General features: G+C 37.2%; 1 protein-coding gene across 16 annotated transcripts in view; it reads left to right on the top strand.

The window, feature by feature from the left end:
* The window catches only part of KIAA1328 (protein hinderin), a 377,583-nt gene that overhangs the window by 324,661 nt on the left and 26,550 nt on the right, over positions 1-26,372 (top strand). For all 16 annotated transcript variants that reach the window (XM_038543408.1, XM_038543400.1, XM_038543406.1 and 13 more), the window contains one exon: positions 1,525-1,633. In XM_038543408.1, the coding sequence (XP_038399336.1) occupies positions 1,525-1,633 (109 nt within the window). The remainder of the gene's footprint in view (positions 1-1,524; positions 1,634-26,372) is intronic.

The following is a 26,372-nucleotide window of genomic DNA, read 5'->3' as shown; positions in this document are numbered from 1 at the left end:
CATATTCTTACTCTCCCATCTTCTTTACTCTCCCCTAAACTAACTCTGAGCTTAATTGTGGCACCAGGCCTTACCCATCATTAGGTACTTGGTAAATATTTACCAACTGATGCACTGTATATATGATGGAGTTTATGTCTAGTTTGAAAATGTACTGGTTTGGCTTGAGGGTCCCACAGGTTTGTGTATACAAAGAAGACTGAATTGTGCATTTAGGTGGCTCATCTTTTACATCTATACATAATAAAGAACAGGCAGTATTGAGTATAGTTTTTGAATACTAAGGATCATGGTGACTGTTTTGATGCTAATATCTCTATATATCCAAAGACTCTTGCATTTTCTGGGCCTGATTTTCTCTGGTCACACCAAAAAAGGGGTGCCATTCCCAGAATTGGCATACTATATTTTTGGCATTTGAAGGTCTGAGATTCCCAACACACCAAAGCTGTCTTAATATTATTTAAATAGTTAAACTTTCCTCAAAGAAAGAGTAAATTTTCCCAAATAATTTCTTTTTTTTTAAGACTTTATTTATTTATTCATGAGAGACAGAGATAGAGAGAGAGAGAGAGAGAGAGAGGCAGAGACACAGGCAGAGGGAGAAGCAGGCTCCCTCAGGGATCCTGACGTGGGACTCCATCCCGGGTCTCCAGGATCACGCCCTGGGCTGAAGACGGCGCTAAACTGCTGAGCCACCTGGGCTGCCCCCAAATAATTTCTTTAAGCAGCCTGGGCAATAGTTTCCCAGGTACCAGAAGAAAATTATGAATGGGATTCTTACAGTCTTCTAAGAAAAAGACAGGGATGTTTTGTGTTGTTTGGAAAATAATATTAAGAAGGAAAAGGGAAAGGAAAAAATTATTATTGTTAGAAATAATAAAAATTAGAGAACAAGAAACTTTGTCCATGCCATTGTATTTAGCACTCCAGAGGAGAAAAATAATTATTAACTGAACATTGCTTGTTAGGAAGGAACAGAGACCAAATCAACCCTAAAATGGTTAGGTGAGCGTCTCTTCCAATCAAACATTTGTTTTAGCCCAGTGTACAGTTCTTTTAAAGAAATTCAAGATTTATGTCTACCTTAAAAGTTTTAGGGGTAAGAGCAATTTAACTTGGGGAGTTTGGAGGTACAAAGTGCTAGACTCAAAGAGAAGAAATATCTTTTCTTAGAATTGTTAAAGGGAACAAAATAAGCAATCTACCTTCTTGGGCATTTTCACAGTAAACTCAAATCAGCAGGAAGATGACTAGCTATCAGGTTTAAGAACAAAATCACTAGCCAGCCTGTTATTGCACAGAGGTACTTTTTTTAAACAAGATACTGTGGATCTCTGATGTTTACAAAATCAAAACAACCCACTGAGTTTTCCATCTGCCATTGTTTCCTTTCAGAGGGAAAAAAAATAGCTTACTTTTAAAGCTTAGGGATTTTTGAAATGTCTAATATATTACTCAGAATGGACTTTTCCATTTCTTTTTATTGAATGCCTAAATTAATTGCTTTTATTGTTCATACAGGAACAGGGGCAGGAGTTAGAAAAGATGCTTCCACATCTCCTATGACAAAAGGAAGCCAAAAGGAGCTTGCAATCACAACCACATCGGCACTGCAGCTTGACACTTCCCGGTAAGCCTCAGAGACTCTTTAGTTTAACATTCTTTAGATAAGAGAGTTTGGGGAAAGGGGGAGTCATTTAATAAGGAGTTGACAAGTCTTGACAATTCTTAAAAGCTGTCACTCACACACGAGAGGGGCCTTATTTGGAAGCATCTAGATTTGGCCAGCTTGAACTCATAGAGCCCTTTCCTTTACACATGCCCTGTCTTAATTGAAACTGGTAATTGGCAAGGATTTTTCCAGAGAAACACAAGGCTAATCCTGTCTTTCATCTGAAAATGTGCTTAGCAGCAGGTCTTTCCCAGTTTGTCACAGAATGGTTATACACTTGGACTTTAACTAATTTAATTAATTGATACTGAAAATTATAGTGGGTTTTGTATTACAGTTTTAAGACTGTCAGCCTTTACTGATACTAGAGACATTTGAAGAGTTAAGAATTTGATCAGCCTTTTCTGGAGTCAGGAAAAGAAAGACATTATTAAAATTGTTTCATGTGCAATAAGCCACCCCCCTGTTATGCATTTTAGGCTGAATATATAAACATCAACACCAAATGGGCTTATTTTCGGCTTTCTTGGAAACATGATTGTTTGAGCGCTTAAATTCCCAGCATCTTATCACATGAATATAGATTTTAAGACTTAATTTTAATTATAAACAACTTTTGGGAAATAACTGTAACACAGAGGACAATAGTATCTACCATCTATTAGGACCTACTATGTGTCCACCATTTGTATGAACTGTCTGATTTAATCTTCCTCACAGCCGTATGAAGTGGTACTACTATCATTCTCATTTCCAAAATTAGGAAACTAAGAGATTAAGTGACTTGCCTAAGGTCACTTTGCAGAACCAGCGTTTCAGACTCCAAAGCCCATTATTTTAAATATTATAGTAGTTGACAATAACAACCTCTATTTTGAAGGTAACCCACAATCAAAAGAAAATTTAACTAGTTTACCACATTCTTTGTGCATTGCTCCTTTCTTTTATTTTTAATGCTGCCCTTATTAGCATTTCCCAAGTACCCACATTGAGCTGTTCTGAAATGTTGAGGGGGGCTTCTTCCTTGGGCCACTTAGCATTGTGGCTGAATGCTTCTGCTCAAAGAGGATGCATCCCAGTCACCTTGAGGGCTTCCTCTGGAGGAGAAATGATCTGGATTTTCAATCTTAGTGAATTTTCCTATTGAAGATAAAAGTGAGATCTTTAACGCTACTTTAATGTGTTTTTGATGATTGCATTTCAGTTTAGAGAAAAGCATGAAAAAGAATAAAATGTTTCCCCAGTAGGAGTTTTGTAGAACATTCTCAGCACACATTTTCTGAATGGACCATATCAACTTTGTACAGTTTTACAAGGCCAGGTTAAAATTGCTGTGAAGACTCATATTTACAGACCTTAAAAAAAGGATTCTGTATCTGTTAGTTCCTAACACTGCAAATCAGCTAAATACACATTCTCAGAGGTTTCTTAAATAATGAGTACTTGGCTAAATAAAACAATGTGTAACACACTGGATTTCATCCTTAGAAGTGCATGATGGCATATTATAGATCTTTTATACAAAGTGCAGAGTTGAAAAAAAAGATTCAGTACTATGAAAATCAGTTACCAGGAGGGTACAGTGGTTGCTTTCCAGATTTCAGAATCAGGATTATTAGAATTATTTTTATTTCAAAGTGTAGAAAAGGCATTTTTTATAGACTTCTTTTCACTTGCATGTAAACTCTTAATGTAAGACAAAACTCTGTTCTTCATCCCAAAAAACCTATGAAGGTACTGAGAATAAGAGTAAAACCCTATCTACCCTAAATTCCAAGAATTTTCCAAATTTGGGAAAGAACATGGGGATGGGACAGATACTGGTGGGAAACAGGTTCTCCTTTGTTCTCTGAACGGCACACACCACCTAGAAGAGTCCCATATTGTTGCATGACGTGCAGGTGATAAAACCAGGCGTGGCAAAGCCATCTTTCTCATTCACAATGTGGATTGTTAATTGTTCTCTCTGCTGCCTGTCAATATAATGTGAAATTTTCATTCCCCATTCAAGATAGAAAAAGTTGTGGCTGAAAATGTTAACATTTGCATTTTTATTTGTTGATTTATTTAAAGGACAGCCTCTCCTGCAGCAATCCATCACTTGGTGACACCCCAAATATGAATAATGTATTGTAGACTTGCGGTTACAATGTGTAATAAGTGCTAGAGACAGTAAAGGAATGTTAACTATGTTGCAAATGTAATATTTATTGACTCATAAAGTTTATTGCTTTGGAGGTTCAATAATACTGACCATAGGACATTAATATCACTTATCCTGATTTTAGCTGGACACCTTTATATGTAGAAATATTCATCTATCTCATGCTAACAAAATAAATATGTAATTTATAGCACAAGCAAAGGTGGCTTTATAGTTTCCTGTGCTGAGAGCTGCGGTGCTTCTTTCTCTTCATTCACTCCTGGCCCCCAACATTGATCACACACCCCCGGGCTGCCCAATAGAGTCAGCACAATGGTCATGCTGGCAGCACAAGAGGGTGGTACTGCTGAACCAAATAGTGCCAGGCATTTCTGCTTGGCTGCAACAGGCAACACCTCACAAACCCACTTCACCTGGGGCTTTTTTCCCTGTCATCCTGAACACCTAGTAGGTAGGTGCAGCTTTGATCAGAAAGTTCAACAAATACTTCTGCCATGATGCTGAGTCAGAGTTTACAAATTCTACTTGATTCTCTGGTCTCCAAGGTGAAGCCAGAGCTGGTCAGGTTCCCAATTAATTTGTTATAAGCAGAATTATTACTGATAATTAACTCTTTTGTGCCTTCCAGAATTAGGTATGTCCATTGCCAGCAATAGAGATCATATAGGAACTGACACCCAAAGCAAAAGAAGTAATGTTAATTAGCAACCATCAGCCATAATTGTCATCCCCATTAAGATGCAGAATTATGTATTTCTTCGTTATAAATAACCTTTCTAATTGTACTTGATGTATGCCAATTTAATCAAAAAGTATACTTGCAACAGACAGATATTTGCATTAATGTAACTTTGGTTCTTCAAATATTTTATTTCAAATTTGGGGAGAAAAAGCATATTACAGTTATATATCCTTTATATGTGGGTGTCTTTTTCTATCCGGGTATGGAGATCTAATATATTTTATATTAAACTGAAGACAGTATCTTCTGGGATTGTTCAGTGAAACAGAAATCTTGTCCCTTTTTAAAATACCAGTGAAGTTTCTATTTCCCGGTCATATGACAGCTCAGTGGTAATTGTTCCAAACTGATAAACAGAGGCAAATAACAGGCCTGCAGCAGCAGGATTATGTTCTCAGTCCTTGAGTAAAGGGTTACTAAGAATTCTTCTCTCTGTTGTCCCCCAATTCATAAGAGTTAAGGCTGGTGCTCTTGCCCTCATGTGTGTGTGTTGTGTGTGTGATATGAAGAGAGAAAAGCATATCTCACCAAAGCATGCCCAATTACTGAATTTGGGGAACTGAAGCTATAGTTAGCCTGTTTCTAGGAAGTACTGCTCACCTCTCTACTCTAGCTTTAAAAAAAAAAAAAAAAAAAGCTTAGTTTTTTACCACAACACAGAGTTGAAAGTTGTGCTCTTTTTTTTTAAGGTTTATTTACCTATTTTTGGGGAGAGAGAGGGCACATGTGTACAAATGGGGTCAGGGCAAAGGGAGAGAATTTCAAGCAGACTTACCCCTGAGCACAGAGCCCGACATGGGGCTGGATCTCATGACCCAGGCAGAAACCAATAGTCAGACGCTTAACCAGCTGAGTCACCCAGGCGCTCCGAGAGTTGGAAGTTTAGTTTTATTTTGTTTGGTGTGGTTTTTAGATATGTTGGAAAGGGGAGATTTTTGTTTCTTTTGTTGTTGTTGTTGTTGTTGAATGAGGTAAAAAAATATTTGGGTATGTATTTTCAAAGATGTAATAGCTTACTTGGGGGCTTTTTGAAAAATAGTTTTAAAATAGTTTAACATGTTCTTTTTTAAAACTGTGTTCCTTTGCTGTCAAACCATATGCTTAATTGTCCTAAAAAAAATTGCTGTAAGTTTTCAGCTTGATGAGCTCTCTATAGAGCACTTGCTTGTGCATAGTCATGCTCCCATATAAGTATTTGTGTACAGCTGATGGGAAGCTTGTGAGACTTTGTGTCCATTGAGGTTGAGGCTGAGGGACTCAGCTCAGAATATTGGAGAACTGGGACTACATTACACTGAGCCCAGGCTGGAAGGATCCAAGTACCCTGCAGTCTAGAACTTAAACTTTTCTCTGTCTTAAAAACTATATTTTTCTGTCTTTAGAAGAATGCCTGTCTATTCAGGTCCTCTGCCCATTTGTTATTGAGACTGGTTATTTTGTTTGCTTTTGTTTTTGCTTGAGTTATATGAGTTCCTTATATATTTTGGATATTAACCTCTTATCAGATATTTAGTCTATAAATATTTTCTTCCAGTTTGTGATCATTTCCTTTACAGTTCGAGGCAGTCCCATTTGCTTACTTTTCATTTGTTGCTTGAGCTTTTGGCATCGTATCCAAAAAAAAATGATTTCAAGGACTAGTGTCAAGGAGCTTTTTCCTGTTATCTGCTGGGAATTTTGCAATTCCAGATCTTATATTTAAGTCTTTAATCTACTCTCAGTTTTTTTTTAATATCATGAAAGATGAGAGTCCAGTTTCATTCTTTTGCATGTGAATATCCAGCACCATTTATTGATAAGATTACCCCTTCTCAATTGTATATTCTTGGCACCCTTGTTGAAAATTCATAGACCATTTATTAAAGATTTGGTTTATTTTGGGTTCTTGATTATGTCCCATGGGTTTGTGTGTCTGTTTTTATGCCAGTACCATACTGTTTCTTTTTTTTATAAGATTTTATTTATTTTTTCATGAGAGACACAGAAAGAGAGAGGCAGAGACATAGAGGGAGAAGCAGGCTCCATGCAGGGAGCTAGTTGTAGGACTCAATCCCAGGACTCCAGGATCACGCCCTGAGCAGATGCATTTAACTACTAAGCCACCCAGGCATCCCTATCATACTGTTTCTATTACTGAAGCTTTATAATATAATTTGAAATCCAGAGGTGTGATGCCTCCAACCGTATTCTTTTTTCTCAAAATTTTAGCTATTTAGAGTCTCTTGTGGTTCCATATGAATTTTGAGATTTTTTTTCTATTTCTGTGAAAAATGACATTGGAATTTTGGTAGGGATTGCACTGAATGCATACATCACTTGGTAGCAGGATATTTTAACAATATTAATTATTCCAATCCATGGAGATGGGATAACTTTCCATTTATTTTTGTCTTCAATTATTTTCATCAGTGTTTCCTAGTTTTCAGTGTCCAAATCTTTCACTGCCTTAAACTTATTTCCAAGTATTTTATTCTTTTTGATGCTATTATAAATAGAAGTTTTTCTTAATTTACTTTTTTATTAGATCATTGTTGGTGTAAAGAGACTCAACTGATTTTTGTATATTGATTTCATATCTGAGAACTTTACTGAATTTGTTTATTAGTCCTAAAGGGTTGTTGTTGTTGTTGTTTTGTATATGGAGTCTGTAGGGTTGGCTACATATAGAATCATGTCACTTGCAGACATAATTTTACTTCTTCCTTAACTATTTGAATGACTTTTATTTCTTTTTCTTGACTCACTGCTATTGCTTGCCCTTCTAGTACTTTATGTAATAGAAGTGACAAGAGTGAGGTTCCTTGCCCTGTACCAGATCACATAGGAAAAGTCTTCAATTTTTTCCCCCATTGATTATGACATTAGCTGTGTCTTTTTTTAAATGGCCTTCATTGTGCTGAGGAAATTTTCTTCTATATTTTGTTAAGAGTTTTTGTCATGAATGGTTGTTGAACTTGTCGAAGAAGACACACAGATTGCCAACAGGTATATGAAAAGATGCTCGACATCATTAATCATTGGGGAAATGCACATCAAAACCACAATGAGATATTACCTCTACCTGTTGGGATGGCTATTTTCGACTATATAGAAGACAACAAGTATATAATGGTGAGGATGTGGAGAAAAGGGAACCTTGTACACCGTTGGTGGGAATGTAAATTGGTACAGCTATTGTGGAAAACAGTATGGAGGTCCCTCAAAAAATTAAAAATAGAACTACTATATGATCCAGTAACCCCTTTTTGGGAATAAACTTGAAGGAAATAAGATCAATACCACAAAGAGATGTCTGTGCTCCCATGTCCATTGCAACCTAAATGTCCCATCAGTAGATGAATGAACTTTGGAATAGTATTCAGCCTGTAAAAAAGGAGCTCTGGGCAGCCCTGGTGGCACAGTGGTTTAGTGCCACCTGCAGCCTAGGGCGTGATCCTGGAGACCCTGGATCAAGTCCCACGTCAGGCTCTCTGCATGGTGCCTGCTTCTCCCTCTGCCTGTGTCTCTGCCTCTCTCTCTCTCTCTCTGTCTGTCTCTATGAATGAATAAATAATCTTTAAAATAAATAAAATAAAAAGGAGCTCTGCCATTGTAACAATACGGATTAACCTGGAGGACATTACACTAAATGAAATAAGCCAGACGCAGAAATACTGCATGATTTCATGCATATGTGGAACCTAAAACGTTTGAAGCATAGAAGCAGAAAGGAGAATGGTGGTAACCAAGAGTGGGAAGGTGGAAATGAGGAGATATTAGTCAAAGGGTACAAAGTTGAAATGCATTCAGATGAATAAGTGTGGAAATCTAATGTATAGCATAATGGCTATAGTTAATAATACTATATTAAATGTTGGAAATTTGCTAAAAGAATAGGTTTCAAAGTATTCTCACCACATACACACACACACAAATTGCAAGCATATGAAGAGATGAATATATTTGATTGTAGTAATCATTTTACTGTGTATATGTGTATCATTAATAATTTCCTAATATTAAATAACTCTTCTAAAAAATCATGTTGTATACTTTAAATATATACAATTTTAATTTTTTTAAAGTGGGGTTTTTTCACCATTATTTTCACCTTTAAGTAACTTGACATGAAAATCTAGTTGCTTCCAGCTCCAAATATTATGATATAACCTTTAAAGTGCTTGAACAACTGGCATTTTGGCCCTTTACTGTGCCAGGAAGAGGGACAAACATTTCTGCATTTATCCCTCTTCATTCCTTTTGGGTCATTGTTTATTGGGCTTTTCAAGCATTGTTTATTTTCTCATCTCAATTTGCCAGTAACCACTTAGATTGCATAGAAGGAAAAATTGTGTAAATATGCTGTTCCTGATTGTAAAAGTGATCTGTTTTGTCTCTGGTAACAAAGTTCTGGATTGGCAGCAGCCAGGGGATTCAAAACCTACGTAAGCAACATATATATCTGTCATACTTGTAACAAAAATACAATGCTGAAAATAATAATTACCTGTTCACAATGCCTGGCATAGTACCTAAGAATTGACAGAATTCTTTGAACCTGCATTTTTCTTATTTAAATTGCACCCAACCCTGTGAAATAAGTAGTAATAGTAGTACCTCATTTTACAGTGAGGAAATGGGAACTGAACAAGACTGGAACTATCCATGGTCACACAGTAATAAAGCAGAAAAGAGGACCTGAATGTAGTTTTCTGATCCCATATTTTAGTGTTTTTTTCATTCTTCCACACTGCCTGAAACTTGAACTTATTCAAGGTGTAGGCACTAAGCTGATAAAAATCTGGTTTACAGTGGGAATCAGAGAAACTTGCTTTAAGAGTTACACTTTATTTTTGTAACTTGATAGGAAGAAGCAGCCATTCAAGAGAAAGAGAAATGTTGTGTTTCCATTACACACAACAGCCAAATTGCAACATTTTCTTCCACTTGTGCCTGGAATCCTAACTATAACAAAAAAATTTTTTAAATCAGAATTTTTCTCACCTGTATGTTCACACAAATATTATATGTACTCAGCTAGATTTCCCCCATACACCTAGTCATAATAATTTGTTATTCTTCCAGGGTGGAGAGCGGAGACTACACTAAAATCCCAAACCCCAAACTAAAGCCCACAGGTACTACTTGAGTTTATGTAGTAGGTTTGAATAGCAGACCTCACTGCCTCTATATAGTTGAGTATATGACCGATGACCATATGTGACAATACTGGCCACTATTCATTGAATGTCAGGTAATGTGTTATATATCAGGTAATGTGTTATATATCAGGTAATGTGTTGGGCATATATATATGTCCATTTATAATATGTGTTCATATAAATTACATGTCATTGTAAAGCTATCTTTAATGACTACTAAAACTCAACTGCAAAATAGTAGATAAAATTCCTTTTTAGGTTTTTCAAAATGACTTCCTAAAATGTGGGCTACTAGGCCAAGAGCTATCATTTTAGCTTTATGTGCTCTCAGAGTAAGTTTGCACACCACACACAGAGTAGCATTTACTATAACTTTTCCATCTTAAGTGGAAATTTACATATTGTAAATAAAAACAAAGCCTAATGAAATGATGCACATAAAATGATGACAGTAAAAAGGAATACTATGAAAACTTCAGAAAAGAATGTGTTGAATATGTAAAAAAAACCATGAAGTATAATGTGCCTCTCTGTCCTCCGTCTTTAATCAGAAGGATGAAAAGCCCCGCCATTCAAAAGGGGTTTTGTTTAAGTTGAGTTGATAATTTGAAATTCCCTGCCAGCAGGTGCATTACTACCAAGAACAGTTGAACTTATGGAAACTCTTATGTGTTTGACAAAAAGATGTTGCTTTTAATTAAGCCATGATACCTTGTTGTTACTGTAATTCCCACTCTTAAAAGCCATTAATATAATCATCCATTCCTCTGGCACACACTGTTATACGGCATATAAGCTTAAAAAATAGAAATAAATAGGCTAAGTTGAAATAATAAAGAGATAGCATAATTCCAAGAAATGAATTTGTCTTGAGGATGCTTGTCAAGACATTCTTACCGTAGAAAAAAACATACTGCACAGAGAAAATATATATTAAAACGCCTGATATTTACTTGTCACTTAGAATTCTAATCCTTGGCTTCAGGAATTCTAAATTCTGGGTGAAGGGATTATGAGAGCTCCTTCACTGTTCGCAGTTTTCTGCATTTTCCAGATGTCTACAGTGATACATTACTTACATAATGTTTAAAACAATATTTAGAAAGAAAAAAACAAAAGGGCACATATTATTAGGAGGTAAACCCATTTCAAAGTTTTTTACTCTGGGGCAGCCTGGGTGGCTCAGTGGTTTGGCACCTGCCTTCAGCCCAGGGCATGATCCTGGAGGCTCGGGAACGAGTCCCACGTCGGGCTCCCTGCATGGAGCCTGCTTCTCCCTCTGCCTGTGTCTCTGCCTCTCTGTCTCTCTCTGTGTCTCTCATGAATAAATAAATAAAATCTTAAAAAAAAATTTTTTTTTACTCTGTAATTCCAAGAGTACTCAAGAACTCTAAGGTTCACCTTGGAACATATGACATACATTGCTATTTCTTTGTGGAGCCAGCAATAGGTAAGGATTATGCACCTTGGTGTATCTTCTCCAGGGTCCTGAACACTGAAAAATGGTATGATTAGTGGCATCTGTTCAGCATTGCCAGTTCCTGTTATCATTTCACAGTTTTTAGCCTCATGGACTGCTGTTTTAGAGTCATTCATTTGGTCCAATGTCACCAAATTCCCTGAATTCAATGTTAAGAAACATTTGTTGAGTGTCACTTAGTGTTCTAGGCAGTTCAATGCTTTTCTAAAATTATATATGTTGCCTAAAGTAATCCTCACAATCATGAGAAAGTAAAGCTCAACGAGGCAATTATAGAACAGTCAAGAGCCCAGGTGTAATAATTATAACACCTGGATTTATAGGCCTAGGTTTGAATGCTAGCTATATGGTTTTGAACAAATCATTTAATCTATAAAATGGGGATAATAATATCTCCTCATTGGCCTGTCATGATGATTAAGCAGGATGGTTTCCATAAACCATCTTAGCACAGTCTTGGTATATAGCTAAATAGTTGTCATTTGTAGAACTTCCCAAGTCACACAAGCAATGAGGAGCTAGGATTTTACTTTGCTACTCTAATTCCAAACTCTATGTGTTTTCCCTGACAAAAGATTAGGAATAGGGTCAGGTTCATCTCAGAAGTTGGCAACAGGGGTATATTTTTTCATATTTATCATGCAAACATGTTTGCAAACATGTCTTTTACTTTACCTCTCTAAATGTGATTCCTCGGGTTAAAATAAGACTATTAATAACCACCTTAAAAATTTGCTCAGAGTATTAACATTAGGTATTCAAAGCCCTTAATTTGGTGCTGGGCCATAGTGTATATTTAGTGTTCACTTCTTTCCCTGTGCTCTGCACAACAAGACTTGTTTAGGCACCCAGAACAATATATATAAATATTAGCCCCTCTACCAAATACACTGACAGTGAGTGCTCTGCAAAAATGTGGCTTTAACAGCAAATGTGAATGACCCTGCAAAGTATTTTCCCTATGCACCATTGGCACATTCTTTTAATGTCTTGAGATGTGTCCTCCATTTGTTTTTCCTCTAAATACAGGAGGGTAGGGAGTAAAATTCTTGGATAGTGCTAGAGTTAGGATTTAATGTTGTGTTCCTAGAACTGTTTCTAGGGTCACTTAAGGCCTCAATGGTGTTACTGATCATGGATTTCTTCCCACAATTAACCCTTTGTAAAAACCTTCTGGAAGAGTTTAATTCCCTTCAGAAAAGTGGTTGTAAATCTATCTGCACATTGGAATCACTTCAGAAGCCCTTTAAAAGTATCTAGTTCTATGTCACTTGGTCTAAAAACACCATTTGGAAGCTCCTGCTCTGGAGCTGCACATCCTCTAACTACCTAGAGTCTGGTACACTGACATTCTCTTAGTCTCTCTCTCTCTCTCCCTTCCACCCCCAGTACCTCACCCAACCCCACCCCGGTACTCTCCTTGCCCTTAGCAATTTTCTTTAGCTATTGTCATCCTCTCTCCAGGGCATTACCAGAACCCACCAATAAGCTTACACTGACAAAAATCGTTAAGAAGCCCTCAGAGTTCCTCTTATTGATCTAAATTGTTGAAGTTGGGTCTAACCACTAAGACATAGAATTGATGGCAGTCTTCTCTATGAAATGCCATCATCCTCTGAGAAAAAGGGAAAGACTCCTAAGGAAATCATTCTTAATGTTTTTCTACCTTTCTCTTCCTTCTCTGCTTTCTTCTTCTTCACCTCTGCTTTATCACCTTCTAATACACTGTAAAATTTCCCAATGTGTTTTATTTATTGTCTGCTTCTTCCCCTCTCCTCTACCACCTGGAATATAAACTTCATGAGGGCAAGGATTTTTTTAAAGCTTGCTTTATTTATTTATTTATTTACTTACTTACTTGAGAGAGAGGGAGCAGGGAGTAGGGCAGAGAGAGTAGGAGAAGAAGAGAAGCGACTCCCCGCTGAGCAGGGGAGCTGGAGGCAGAGCTCAAACTCACAACCCTGAGACCATGACCTAAGCCAAAATCAAGTGTCAAATGCTCAATGGACTGATCCACCCAGGTACCCCAGGGCAAGGACTTCTTTTATTATATTCATTGCTATATTCCTGTCCTAGAGCAGGACCTGGCACATAACAGACATTCAATAAGAATGAATGAATGATCACAAAGTAACTGTTTACTTTTTGATTTACCAGTTTATGGCATTCCTATAGACAATTATATTCCATTAGGTCTTCTTCACATCTACAAAAGAACCATAGGCTTGTGCCCTGCTTATACATTTAATTGTGCTTTTTACTTCTCAGAACTTACTTACATTTTCATCTACTTTCAGATGTTCCCGTTTAATAAGAATTGAAAGATATCTAGGCTTTCAGGAAGTTTTCAAGGAGCAGATCTCAATTGTGAGCAGTTTCAGCATGTTCTTTACCTTAGGATTTGATTGCTTGGACAGTGACTCACAGTTCTCTTCACTTAGCTATTCCTTTCCTTATGTTCTGCCAAAGTATACAACTTCCTCTAAGCCTCTGCTTTGGACCATGGCTACTTTGCTATTCTGGTTTTGTCAGGTTAACATCCTGCATGCAGACAGGCAGCATGGCTTCAAGGAAAGGGCAATAATATGAAAGGCCAAAGACCGGGATTCATCCGGCTGTACAGCTAATCAGCAGCAAAACCTTGACAGAGTCCCTTGACCACGTGGAACTTTAGTTCAGCCTTCCATCCTACACCTGAGCCTTACCCTTTGTTTAGAGATGAAATCATGTGCATCTTCCTCTTGATTTTAAAGTAGTGAGAATAAAATGAGAAGTGAACATTTTCAAAAACAAATAATTGATTTCAGAATAATGTGTTTTAAACTGTCCTTCAAAATCTTTGGATTTTGTGCTGGCCAGTAGTTTGGAAACATTAAGTAGATAAACATGGTACCCATCATTCATAGCATGGTGCAGAGCAATCATGTGGGTATCTCTGACCTTCCCAGTTGATAGGGGACTGGGTGCACTTTACATTCCAGAGATTGTGCTATGTGAACATGTGTTTACTGGGGTTTTTCTTTTTTAATGTTTAAGTGAAACCATGTCTGGTAAACATCAGATCTTACTTTAGAGAGGATGCCCAGAGAAAAATAGAAAAAAAAAGTTAACACCCTTGAAGTCCAAATTGAAATCATTAGCCACATTGAAAGAGGTGACCATATCTTAGTGTAAGCTACATGCTTTGCCTTAGGGAAAGAATAGCCAGGCTTGTGCCTGATAGTTTCAAAAAGGCCGCTGAGTAAATCAAAGACTTTATCAACAAGAATGCTTATAATGGAGGAGCATTCCTTATAAAGGAATAATGTAGTTAATGGTCATTGGCTAATGTATCTTAAGCTCAACTAGGCATCTTTATATATTGTTTATATATTTAAATATATATTTGTGTGTGCATATATATCACTTATATTTAACACATTTTCATTTGAGTATAGGTGATACAGTGTTTCAGATATACAACATAGTCAATCAACTTCTCTGTACATTATGCTGTGCTTATCACAAGTGTAACTACCATCTGTCCTGTTACATTGCTATTATAATACCATTGACTATATTCCTTATGCCGTCTTTTATCCCTATGACTTACTCATTTCATGACTGTAAATCTGTATCTCCTACTCTCTTTCACCCATTTTCTCTATCCTTCCATACTTCTACCCTCTGGCAACCATCTGTATTTATAGGTCTGATTCTGCTTTTTATTTGTTTATTCATTTGTTTTGTTTTTTAGATTGCACATATGAATCATATGGTATTTATCTTAATCTGACTTATTTCACTTAGCATAATACCCACCAGGTCCACCTATACTGTTGGTGTATAGGTGATCTCATCTCCTTTTATGGCTGCATAATATTCCAGTATGTGTGTGTCTGTGTGTGTATATATACCACATCTTCTATACCCATTCCTCTATCAATGGACAGGTGCTTCCATATTCTGGCTATTGTAAATAAATCTATAATAAACATAGGGGTGCATGTATCTTTTCAAATTGGTGTTTTCATATGGTATTTCTATTTGTAATTTTTTGAGGACCCTCCATACTGTTTTCCACATTGGTTGTACCAATTTACATTCCCACCAACAGTACACAAGCATTCCTTTTCTCCACATCCTTGCTAGTACTTGTTATTTCTTGTCTGTTTTATGTTGTCATTCTATGGTGTAAAGAGATCCCTCACTGTAGTTTTGATATTTAACACCTTTCATATTTTCCCCTAAACTATTTGCTTTTCATATTATGGAATATGACCCCCCCCTAAAAATATGATGGTTCTTTTTTTTTCTTTCAACCTACATTTTCTTTATTTCAGGTGGAGAAATTAATTTTAACATTTTGTATTTTCCTTAAGTTTTTATGAATCTAACTACAAAACTCAAGAGATGGATATATATGAAAATTCTTTGGAAAGAATAAAGAAACACGTGAATATTGTTTCTTTTCACTAGCCTTAAAACTTCTGGATCCATCATCTCACTGAAACATCCTTCCTATATCCTTTTAGAGAATATCAGTAAGCCATTTGGTATACAAATCCTACTATTACCCAAAGAGAGGAGATTCCAGGTTGATCTTGAAGCTCTAGAATAATTGACCAATGTATTACCTGTTTACTTATCAAGTCTTTTGTTGATTTTTTTTTCTGTCGTGAGTACATACTAAAGTAAGACTGTTACTGAGATTGAGAGTTTATCATCTTGTTGGAATGTAAGTCTCTTGGCAGGCAAGGGCACAATGATACTGTTTTACATGTGAGAGGCTGTTTCTTCCTTTGGGAGAGCTAGGAGATTCTGAGATGGGTTGTAGTTTGTAGGGACCCTGCTTAACACCCTGTCACAAGATATGGGCCACTGAAAACCAGAGCCCATTGCTAGAGCCTAAAAGAAAGGCTCCCGGGCAGCCCGGTGGCTCAGCGGTTTAACGCTGCCTTCAGCCCAGGGCCTGAGCCTGGAGACCTGTGATCAAGTCCCATATCAGGCTACCTGCATGGAGCCTGCTTCTCCCTCTGCCTGTGTCTTTGCTTCTCCACCCCACCACCACCCGTGTCTCTCATGAATGAATAAATAAATAAAAATCTTTTTAAAAAAAAGGAAAGGCTCCCAACCCAATAACAGTATAGCAAGCTAGAAACCTGACAAACCTAATTGCATATCTCATAAAAATCTTCTATATACTTGAGTTTCTTAACACGCATGAAAAATTCATCCTTTCTAATTTTTGATAGTTTAAAAGTATTCTAGATAAATGTTTATGTTTAATAATAGTAATACCTAAGGAAGATGTGATAAAATGCATGCCTAGCCAGTGAGATTGTTTTTCAGTGGGATTATTTTGTAAATGCTATGCATTAGTAAATAAAAAGATGCTAATAATTATACCTTGGGGATTTTCTTCTTTCTGGGGCTCTGAGTAACCCTGAGGAAGTACTTTGAAGAGTCAGAATGAAACCCAGAGCTGGAATACCATGCCAGTCCATGCTGAGGGAGAGGATAAGAAACTTATTTCTTATTGAAGGCTGTATCTTCCCTACAGCCTAGAAGTTTGCTCATTAGAAGTCACCACAGTCATATACTTAGCTCTTGGTATAACTTGATGAAGGCTAGAAGTATCTTGCCTTAGGACACCTCCCCTACCAGATGCAGATTGAGCTATTTACCACAAATGGCATTTTGTGTGGACTTTCATTAGGATGCTTCTGTGTGTTTTCCTTCAATGAAGTGGTTCCCTCCTGCATGGGTAGTTGGAAGTACTGTGCCACCCAGCTCAGAGGAGAATCCTCAGTTAGTGACTTTTCATCCCATTCAGCTCCACATCTGCTGTCTTCACAATCTCAGCTCACGACTGAGAAATGTGCTGTTCCTAAAATAAAACTTCTCTGTAGACCAGTTGATACATACCACTGCCAACTTCTGTCTTCTGGATTTGGGGAAGAAATGGACTGGCAGAAGAACCAGATTCTGGTAGAAGCCAAGGTGTGGCATCATCTCAGATCATAACTGTAACATAAATCACTGATTTGCAAAGTAACAAGCTAAGTGGTGGCAGAACAAAGACTGGAACTGGCACTGAAATCCCTGGACCCCTGACCACTCTGGACCCTAGGAGAGTTAGGAGCCAGTAGGATTGCTGTGGTACTTGCCCATGAGCCACCCTCTGCCAGAATTGCACGTTCTCTTCACTCCTCCTTCAGGGGCTGCTGGAACTGAGCAGCTTTTCCAGAACTGTCCCCTTCTGGAAGTTGATACTTCACCACAGCTTGCCCCAATTATTTTATCGTTTCCTTTTGCATATACATATTTTTGTGAGCAGTAAAATGTTGTTACTGATATTCAGCTGTAGGTCACATGGCAATGACTTTTATTCAGACCAGAAGGTCTCATGCTAAGATTGTAGCATTATATCATGACCTCAGTGGATTGGATGTCTTTATATCAATGTGAAAATTTTAATTTCATGCCCTGCAGACTTCACAGTCTTGGGTGCTTTCTCTGGTCCTTTTGTTGCACAAAGGGTAAATCCCTGGGTCACATTCATTTTAGGCTGAAAAAGAAGTAAAGTTGATCCATTTGAGATCTCCAAACAAAGATAAAAATCTATTGTCCGAAAGATATTCTGTGAGAGGGGAGGAAGAGTGGGAGAAGAATTCTTTTCAGCCAATGTGGCTTTCCATATGGGTGAGTATGGCCTCAAGTCACAAAAAAGGGGGGAACCTCTCTGTTAACATTGGCTACTGGTACGGATATCCTCAAGGGACGTCTGGGTGGCTCAGTGGTTGAACATCTGCCTTCCGCTCAGAGCATGATCCTGGATTTGGGGATCCAGTCCCACATTGGGCTCCCTATGAAGAGCCTGCTTCTCCCTCTTTCTGTGTCTCTGCCTCTCTCAGTATGGCTCTCATGAATGAATGAATGAATGAATGAATGAATGAATAAATAAATAAATAAATAAATAAATAAATAAAATCTTTAAAAAAAGATATCCTCAAATGTTTGGGTATAAAAACCAATCAGACTGGGGCCAACATCTTTTTTAATTAGTTATTGCTCGCAAAACAAAACAATATTTCTCCTCCACACAACTGTTTATTTGAAAGAGAGAAGGAAACATTGTAGTAAAGAAAATTGTCAATGTAAAGTCTGGAATAGGTTAAAGCAATTATGATGGAAACAAATCAGAACTTAATATTTAAATTTGGTATTTAATATTATTTTTAATGTAATAAAAAGCTTATATAGACAGGTTTTCACATCAGAGGTTTAAGATTTAAAAATACCACAGACTAGTATTATAATTTAATATCATAAACTATTTAAAATTAATTTCTGAGAAATATATTAATTAGCCTTTACAAAAACCATGAAATAGTATGTGGCTTTTAATGAGCTATTTCAAATTTCCTTTCTTGCCACCACCTTCAGCCCTAAAGTCAGGTGTAGACTGCTAAATAAGATCAATTGCTTATGACATAGGCACCCAGCTTTCACCTCCTGATAATATCAACTGTAATCCTTCTTAGTGGGCTGTGTATAGGACTTAGCAGAGTTAGCAAGGATCCATTCAAGAATCTGTTTGCTAACAAGTGTTTAAAGAAACTAATACCAGTGATTTGACAGCAATTACTTAAGCACTTATACTTATTTGGGACAATTGCAGCAGTGATACAGATTTTTTTAAAGTAACATTTATCACCTGTAATCCTACTATCCATTGTGGGTACTGTAAACACTGTATATAACACTGTTAATATTTTAGTAGTTAGTGTATTTCCTTCCAATCTTTTCTCTTTTGCTTTATTTATACACTTTCTTTAGACTGAGTTTTTCTAAATCGTGAAATATCTGGGAGTTTAAATAGCAGAAAAATGTTTTTGTGTTAACCATTCCATGCATAAATAAGAAAGAGATAAGTGAGAATTAGCCGTGCTAAATGAAACTGCCTAGATTGACCTGTTAGCAAGGTTGATTGTTGGAGTGACATTGCACATGTTTTTCTTCTAAGTTTACCTTAGGGATGCTACAATGTGATTGTGTTTCCAATAAAACTTCTCTCTTTTTTCTTCTTTATTAGATCTATACACAAATTTAATCTGTAGCATAAATCACTCCTATAAAGTGTATGCTATATTCTGTGACTCCTACATCTGTCTTCAAGATAAGAAAAATATGTACTAAAGTTAAGTCACATAATTAGAATGTATTTCTTTGTAGAGGAAAAAATGATTAAATGGAATTTTCCTGGTTAGGAATAATGCAAGACAAAGGCATTTACTGGAGAATGCCACTCAAGTTTGCTGGTTGCCATTCTACTTTGTCAGTTTTCAGAAACAGAGGTAGCTAAAAACCAAGCCATATTGTTTTAACTTTAAGGCAGACTTGCAGTCTGTGCTAAGAAATAATACTATTCTCTTGCTCAGAGCCTCTCGTAAGACACCAATGTTGTTGTGTTTTCACCTTAGCATACCCCGTTTATTTATTCTTTTACCTCCTTCCTTCCACTTATCATTGATCTTGACCCAAACAAGGGACATCAGATTCAATTACTATGCTGGCCTAGTGCCAACTACAATGAGCCAGAAGGAGATTCTGGCCTTCCTGTCAGTTTTCATCAGATTCAGTCCTTCTTATTGACACTTCTTGTATTTCAGCATCAAATTCATTGGGCTTTTCCTTGTCATCCAGTTTTCTAAGTTCTTTCAAACTGGGATATATAGTTGATCTGTATGGGTCTTTTTACTACCAGAGCACTTGGAGAAACCTCCATGGGTTCCCCAGTCTTGGTTATGCTCTATTAAAAGTCTGGTTTCTTTCTCATCAATTTCTGCTTTTTCTATCCATTTATTTATGATTGAAATATTTTCACCTTATTTGTTATCCTTGTCTTCTTCTGACTCCCTTTCTGTCCTACCTTTCTACCAAATTGTTCTGATTTTCCTAGCATCAGTAAAGCCTAATAAAGGAAGTTGGAACAGTAAATGAGATACAGTTTCTTGAACTATTTCTTACACTCCTACCCGCCCCCCATCCCTGCAACAGAGTAACATGGAAGGAACATTAGGTGCACTCTAATCATGTCTTTTTAACGTGCTCCAGGTCAGAGGTATATTCATTGGGAGAACATCCTGGTTACCATAAGGGCAATCAAAGATGGCTTGCATTGACAGCTTATCAATTGCTTCACCCGTGGTGTTCCATTTTGCATTTAATAGAGGAGTTGGGCCATTGCCTTTTTTGGGGACACTGTGTGTGGTTGTACTTATTATCTATCCCAAAAGGTTGGATATTCTCTCATCCATAATTTTCATCCACAGTCTCATAGATAATGGGCAGGTGGAGGGCATATATTAACCCAAACATGCCTCCCTCCCCATGCAGCCATATCCAGAATTAGGGAAACGGTCTTTGAGTTCACAGTCCCAATGAATCATTTAAAGTGATGACTCTTCTGGAGCTATCTATACCTATCAACAAATTGGGTGACCTCTTTAACCAAATATTCACGGGTTTCTATTGTTTCATGATTTTGCCCTCAGCCAACCTATAACATCTTTGTGACCAGAGGATAGAGGGGTATAATCTGCTATCTGAAATTAGAAGAATCTCAGGTCTCCAACTTACAATGAATTCCTGTTTGAGCTTGCTCACAGTCAGTTCTGGTCTCCCAGCTTCAACTGTGGCCCTGAAAGCAAGCAGAACACCTTCCTTTCCAGTTCATTCTGTCCCCTCTAAAGCAACCCTGAACCTATTTTTTTCTTAAGCTAGAGAGAACAGCCTGTGGCACACACACAGAGAAATTGTGTGTGGGGTGTGTGTGTGTGTGTGTGTGTGTGTATAAGAGGAGGGAGTTATTTCTTTTCTGCTAGGTTGTTGTCCTCAATAGGTTCATATAAGGGTTATAAAGTCCATCAATTCATATTGCCTTTCTCTTTGAAGGTACACATGGTCATAGAACACTATCATTCAGTTTTGTAATCTTAAACTTCAAACAATGCACTGATGAATTATTTATGTTACAGAATGTGTTTTCAATAATGTGTAGCATAAAATGGAATGAATGCATCCATATGTGCCCTGAACTTTCTAAAGTGCATTCTAATAAACAGGGTAAGCTAGCATCACTTTGGCCTGGTAGAATTTATAAGCAAGCACTTCTCCTCTTGCTTTGGGGTTTCTACATTATGTTCTCTGACAAGCAGCTTACTGCTTTTCCTCCTGGAGCCTAACAGGTAACATTTTCCGACTCCAAGATAACAATGCTTTTCTCTCAAGATAACAAAGGTTGAGGTCTATAAATTTCACTTGTCATTTTGGCTTCCAGTCATACTAAATTAGGCTTTAATTCATAATTAGTAGTACGTTACAGATCCATAGAAAAGAGAATATCTTATATTAAGTGGAACTACCTAATCTCATGATTTCATGAAACAATTAAGATATTTTTTTAAGTTTTGCAGTACTTAAAAGTACAGGCATGGATATCAGGGGTGGTAATTATTTTTAATCTGTATTTATTTCCTGCAACAATGACAAAAAGAAAAGTAATTCTGCTTAACATTTGACGAGATACAGCATCCTTTCCTGATTAAAACTTTTCAAAGTATAGGAATAGAGGGAACATATCACAATATCATAAAAGCCATCTATAAAAAGCCCACAGCAAATATCATTCTCAATGGGGAAAAACTGACAGCTTTTCCCCTAAGGTCAAAAAACATGACAGGGATGCTCACTCTCACCACTGTTATTCAATATAGTACTAGAAGTTCTAGCCTCAGCAGTCAGAAACAAAAAGAAACAAAAGACATTCAAAATGGCAGAAAAAGAAGTCAAACTTTCGCTCTTTGCAGATGACATGATACTGTATATGGAGAACCCAAAAGACTCCACCCAAAATGCTAGAACTCATACAGCATTTCGGCAATGTGGCAGGATACAAAATGAATGCACAGAAATCAGTTAATTGCATTTCTATAAACTAACAATGAGACTGAAGAAAGAGAAATTAAGGAATCGATCCCATTTATAATTGCACCAAAAACCATAAGATACTGAGGAATAAACCTAACCAAAGAGGTAAAGGATCTGTACTCTAATAACTACAGAAAACTTATGAAACAAATTGAGGAAGACACAATTCCATGCTTATGGATTGGAAGAATAAATATTGTGAAAATGTCATGCTACCCAGGGCAATTTACACGTTCAATGCAATCCCTATCAAAATACCATGGACTTTCTTCACAGAATTGGAACAAATACTTCTAAGATTTGTTTGGACCCAGAAAAGACCCCAAATAGCCAGAGGAATGTTGAAAAAAAAAGAAAACCAAAGCCTGACTTCAAGCTGTATTACAAAGCTGTGATCATCAAGATAGTATGATACTGGCACAAACACAGACACATAAATCAATGGAACAGAATAGAGAACCTAGAAATGGATCCTAAAGTCTATAGTCAACTCATCTTCAACAAAGCAGGAAAGAATATCCCAAGGAAAAAAAGACAGTCTCTTCAATAAATGGTATTGGGAAAATTGGCCAGCCACATGCAAAAGAATGAAACTAGACCACTCTCTTGCATCATACACAAAGATAAACTCAAAATGGATGAAAGATCTAAATGCGAGACAAGAGTCCATCAAAATCCTAGAGGAGAACACAGGCTCCCTTTTTGAACTCAGCCACAGTAACTTCTTGCAAGATACATCCACAAAGGCAAAAGAAACAAAAGCAAAAATGAACTATTGGGACTTCATCAAGATAAGAAGCTTTTGCACAGCAAAGGATACAGTCAACAAAACTAAAAGACAACCTACAGAATGGGAGAAGATATTTGCAAATGATGTATCAGATAAAGGGCTAGTATCCAAGATCTATAAAGAACTTATTAAACTCAACACCATAGAAACAAACAATCCAATCATGAAACGGGCAAAAGACATGAACAGAGATCTCACAGAGGAAGACATAGACATGGCCAACAAGCACTTGAGAAAATGCTCCACATCACTTGCCATCAGGGAAATACAAATCAAAACCACAATGAGATACCACCTCACACCAGTGAGAATGGGGAAAATTAACAAGGCAGGAAACCACAAATGTTGGAGAGGATGCGGAGAAAAGAGAACCCTCTTACACTGTTGGTGGGAATGTGAACTGGTGCAGCCACTCTGGAAAACTGTGTGGAGGTTCCTCAAAGAGTTAAAAATAGACCTGCCCTACAACCCAGCAATTGCACTCCTGGGGATTTACCCCAAAGATACAGATGCAGTGAAACGCCGGGACACCTGCACCCCGATGTTTATAGCAGCAGTGTCCACAATAGCCAAACTGTGGAAGGAGCCTCGGTGTCCATCGAAAGATGAATGGATAAAGAAGATGTGGTCTATGTATACAATGGAATATTACTCAGCCATTAGAAACGACAAATACCCACCATTTGCTTCGACATGGATGGAACTGGAGGGTATTATGCTGAGTGAAATAAGTCAATCGGAGAAGGACAAACATTATATGGTCTCATTCATTTGGGGAATATAAAAAATAGTGAAAGGGAATAAAGGGGAAAGGAGAAAAAATGAGTGGGAAATATCAGAAAGGTAGACAGAACATGAGACTCCTAACTCTGGGAAACGAACTAGGGGTGGTAGAAAGGGAGGTGGGCAGGGGGTGGGGGTAACTGGGTGACCGGCATTGAGGGGGGCACTTGATAGGATGAGCACTGGGTGTTATTCTATATGTTGGCAAATTGAACACCAATAAAAAAATAAATTTATAAAAAAAAATCAGAGAAGAACACAGGCAGCAACCTTTTTTACCTCAGCCACAGTAATTTCTTGCAAGACACGTCTATAAAGGCAAGGGCAAACAAAAACAATAATGAACTATTGGGACTTCATCAAGATAAAAAGCTTCTGCACAGCAAAGGAAACAGTCAACAAAACTAAAAGGCAACCTGCAGAATGGGAGAAGATATTTGCAAAATGACATACCAGATAAAGGGCTAATATCCAAGATCTATAAAGAACTTCGCAAACACAACACCCCAAAATCAAAAATCTAATCAAGAAATAGGCAGAAGACATGAACAGACATTTCTCCAAAGAAGACCACGACAAAATGCTCCACATCACTTGTCATCAGGGAAATACAAATCAAAACCACAATGAGATACCACTTTACACCAGTGAGAATAGCTAAAATCACAAGACAGGAACCAACAAATGTTGGTGAGGATGTGGAGAAAGGGGAACCCTCTAAACACTGTTGGTGGGAATGCAAGCTGGTACAGCCACTCTGGAAAACAATGTGGAGGTTCCTCAAGAAGTTAAAAATAGAGCTACCCTACGGCCCAGCAATTGCACTACTGGGTATTTACCCCAAAGATACAGATGTAGTGAAACAATTGGACACCTGCGCCCCAATGTTCATATCAGCAATGTCCACAATAGCCAAACTGTGGAAGGAGCCACGAAATCTTTCGATAGATGAATGAATAAAGAAGATGTGGTATACATATACAACGGAATAGTACTCAGCCATCAGAAAGGATGAATATCTACCATTTACATCAACATGGATGGATCTGGAGGGTATTATGCTGAGTGAATTAAGTCAATTGGAGAAAGACAATTATTATGTGGTTTCAGTCACATGTGAAATATAAGAATAGTGAAAGGGACCATAAAGGAAAAGAGGGGAAATGAGTGGGAAAAAAATTAGAGAGGAAGACAAACCATGAGAGATTCCTAACTCTATGAAACAAAGGGTTGCAGAAGGGGAGGAGGGTGGGAAGGGTGAGGTAACTGGGTGATGGTCATTAAAGGAGGGCGTGATGAGATAAGCACTGGGTGGTATACTATATTTTGGCAAACTGAATTTAATTTTTAAAAACTTAAAAAAAAAAAAAGAAATAGTGAAAGGGACCATGAGGGAGGGAGGGGGAACTGAATGGGGAAAAATTAGAGAGGAAGACAAACCATGAGAGACTCCACTCTGGGAAACAAACTGAAGGTTGCTGAAGCAGAGGTAAGTGGGAGAATGAGGTAACTGGATGACGAGCCTTAAGGAGGGAATGTGATGTTATGAGCCCTGGGTTTTATACTATATGTTAGCAAGTTTAATTTAAATTTAAGAAAAAGAAATTTTTTAAAAAAGGAAAACCAAAAAAATTCTGCTTAAATAATTTCATTTTTATATTTGCACAAGTTGTCAGATCTGCCCAAATTTGCTTTCCATATCAAAATCTGAGATCAAGTACATTGCTTGCATAGTGATAGTCTTTTACCAAAACTCCCAAAGAACAAAAACAAAAAGTCAAGAGTAGGCATCTCAAGAATCTTGCATGATGGGCATTGTTGAAGAAGATTTGGAAACTTTCAGGACGCTGTTGCTATTTATAATAATATCCTTGTGTGAAGACTTAACTCAGGACTGACAGCCAGGAGAGAAATGATACAGATCCATAGTACCTCTTATACAACTATTGGAGCCAAATGTATTTAAGAATTCACAAATTTTTAAGGTAACGTGGTGTGCATACCATGTGAGGTGTAGCAAAATTTAGGATTATTCACATCAAATAGAATAAATGACAAGTATAAATAGTCTCATATCAGCTCAAATTGGATTTTGCAACCAGGTAAGTTTGGCGTAGGTCAGATGTTGCTACCAAAAAGGTTATGAAAAACTTAGAGTTTTTAGTACTCTTAAGATTTCAAAATTACAGATAATGATTGTGAGCCTACATTACCACTCTTGGACATTTTATTTATTCCTAATCCAGGAATCTCCATAAAAGGCGATGTCTGTGCCTTCCTCTAAATCATTTCCTCATACTGTTCTCAATAAATGTGAGGCTACACAAATTATAGGAGGAACCCATTAAGACATTTCAGATTCAGATGGGTCACATACCAGTTTTCAGAGACAGATAACTGAACTAAACTGTTTTTATAATTATTCTCTTCTTCAAGAAGTACAAATTCATGGGGATATTGTTTGAATAAGGCTTTCTCACACCCTAGTCTCCCAGCCAGGCAAGTGCCCTCTTTTGATGTAACCACTACCAGTTTCTTGTGTGTCCTTTTAGGGATAATTATACATGTACAGTTTTGACTATGTATACAAACGTGTGTACTGTAGAACTGCCTCATTCTTTTA

Source organism: Canis lupus, chromosome 7, assembly GCF_011100685.1.
Source record: "Canis lupus familiaris isolate Mischka breed German Shepherd chromosome 7, alternate assembly UU_Cfam_GSD_1.0, whole genome shotgun sequence".
Taxonomy (NCBI): domain Eukaryota; kingdom Metazoa; phylum Chordata; class Mammalia; order Carnivora; family Canidae; genus Canis; species Canis lupus.
The sequence above is the reverse complement of the archived record's forward strand: the minus strand, read 5'-3'. Positions and strand labels throughout refer to the sequence as shown.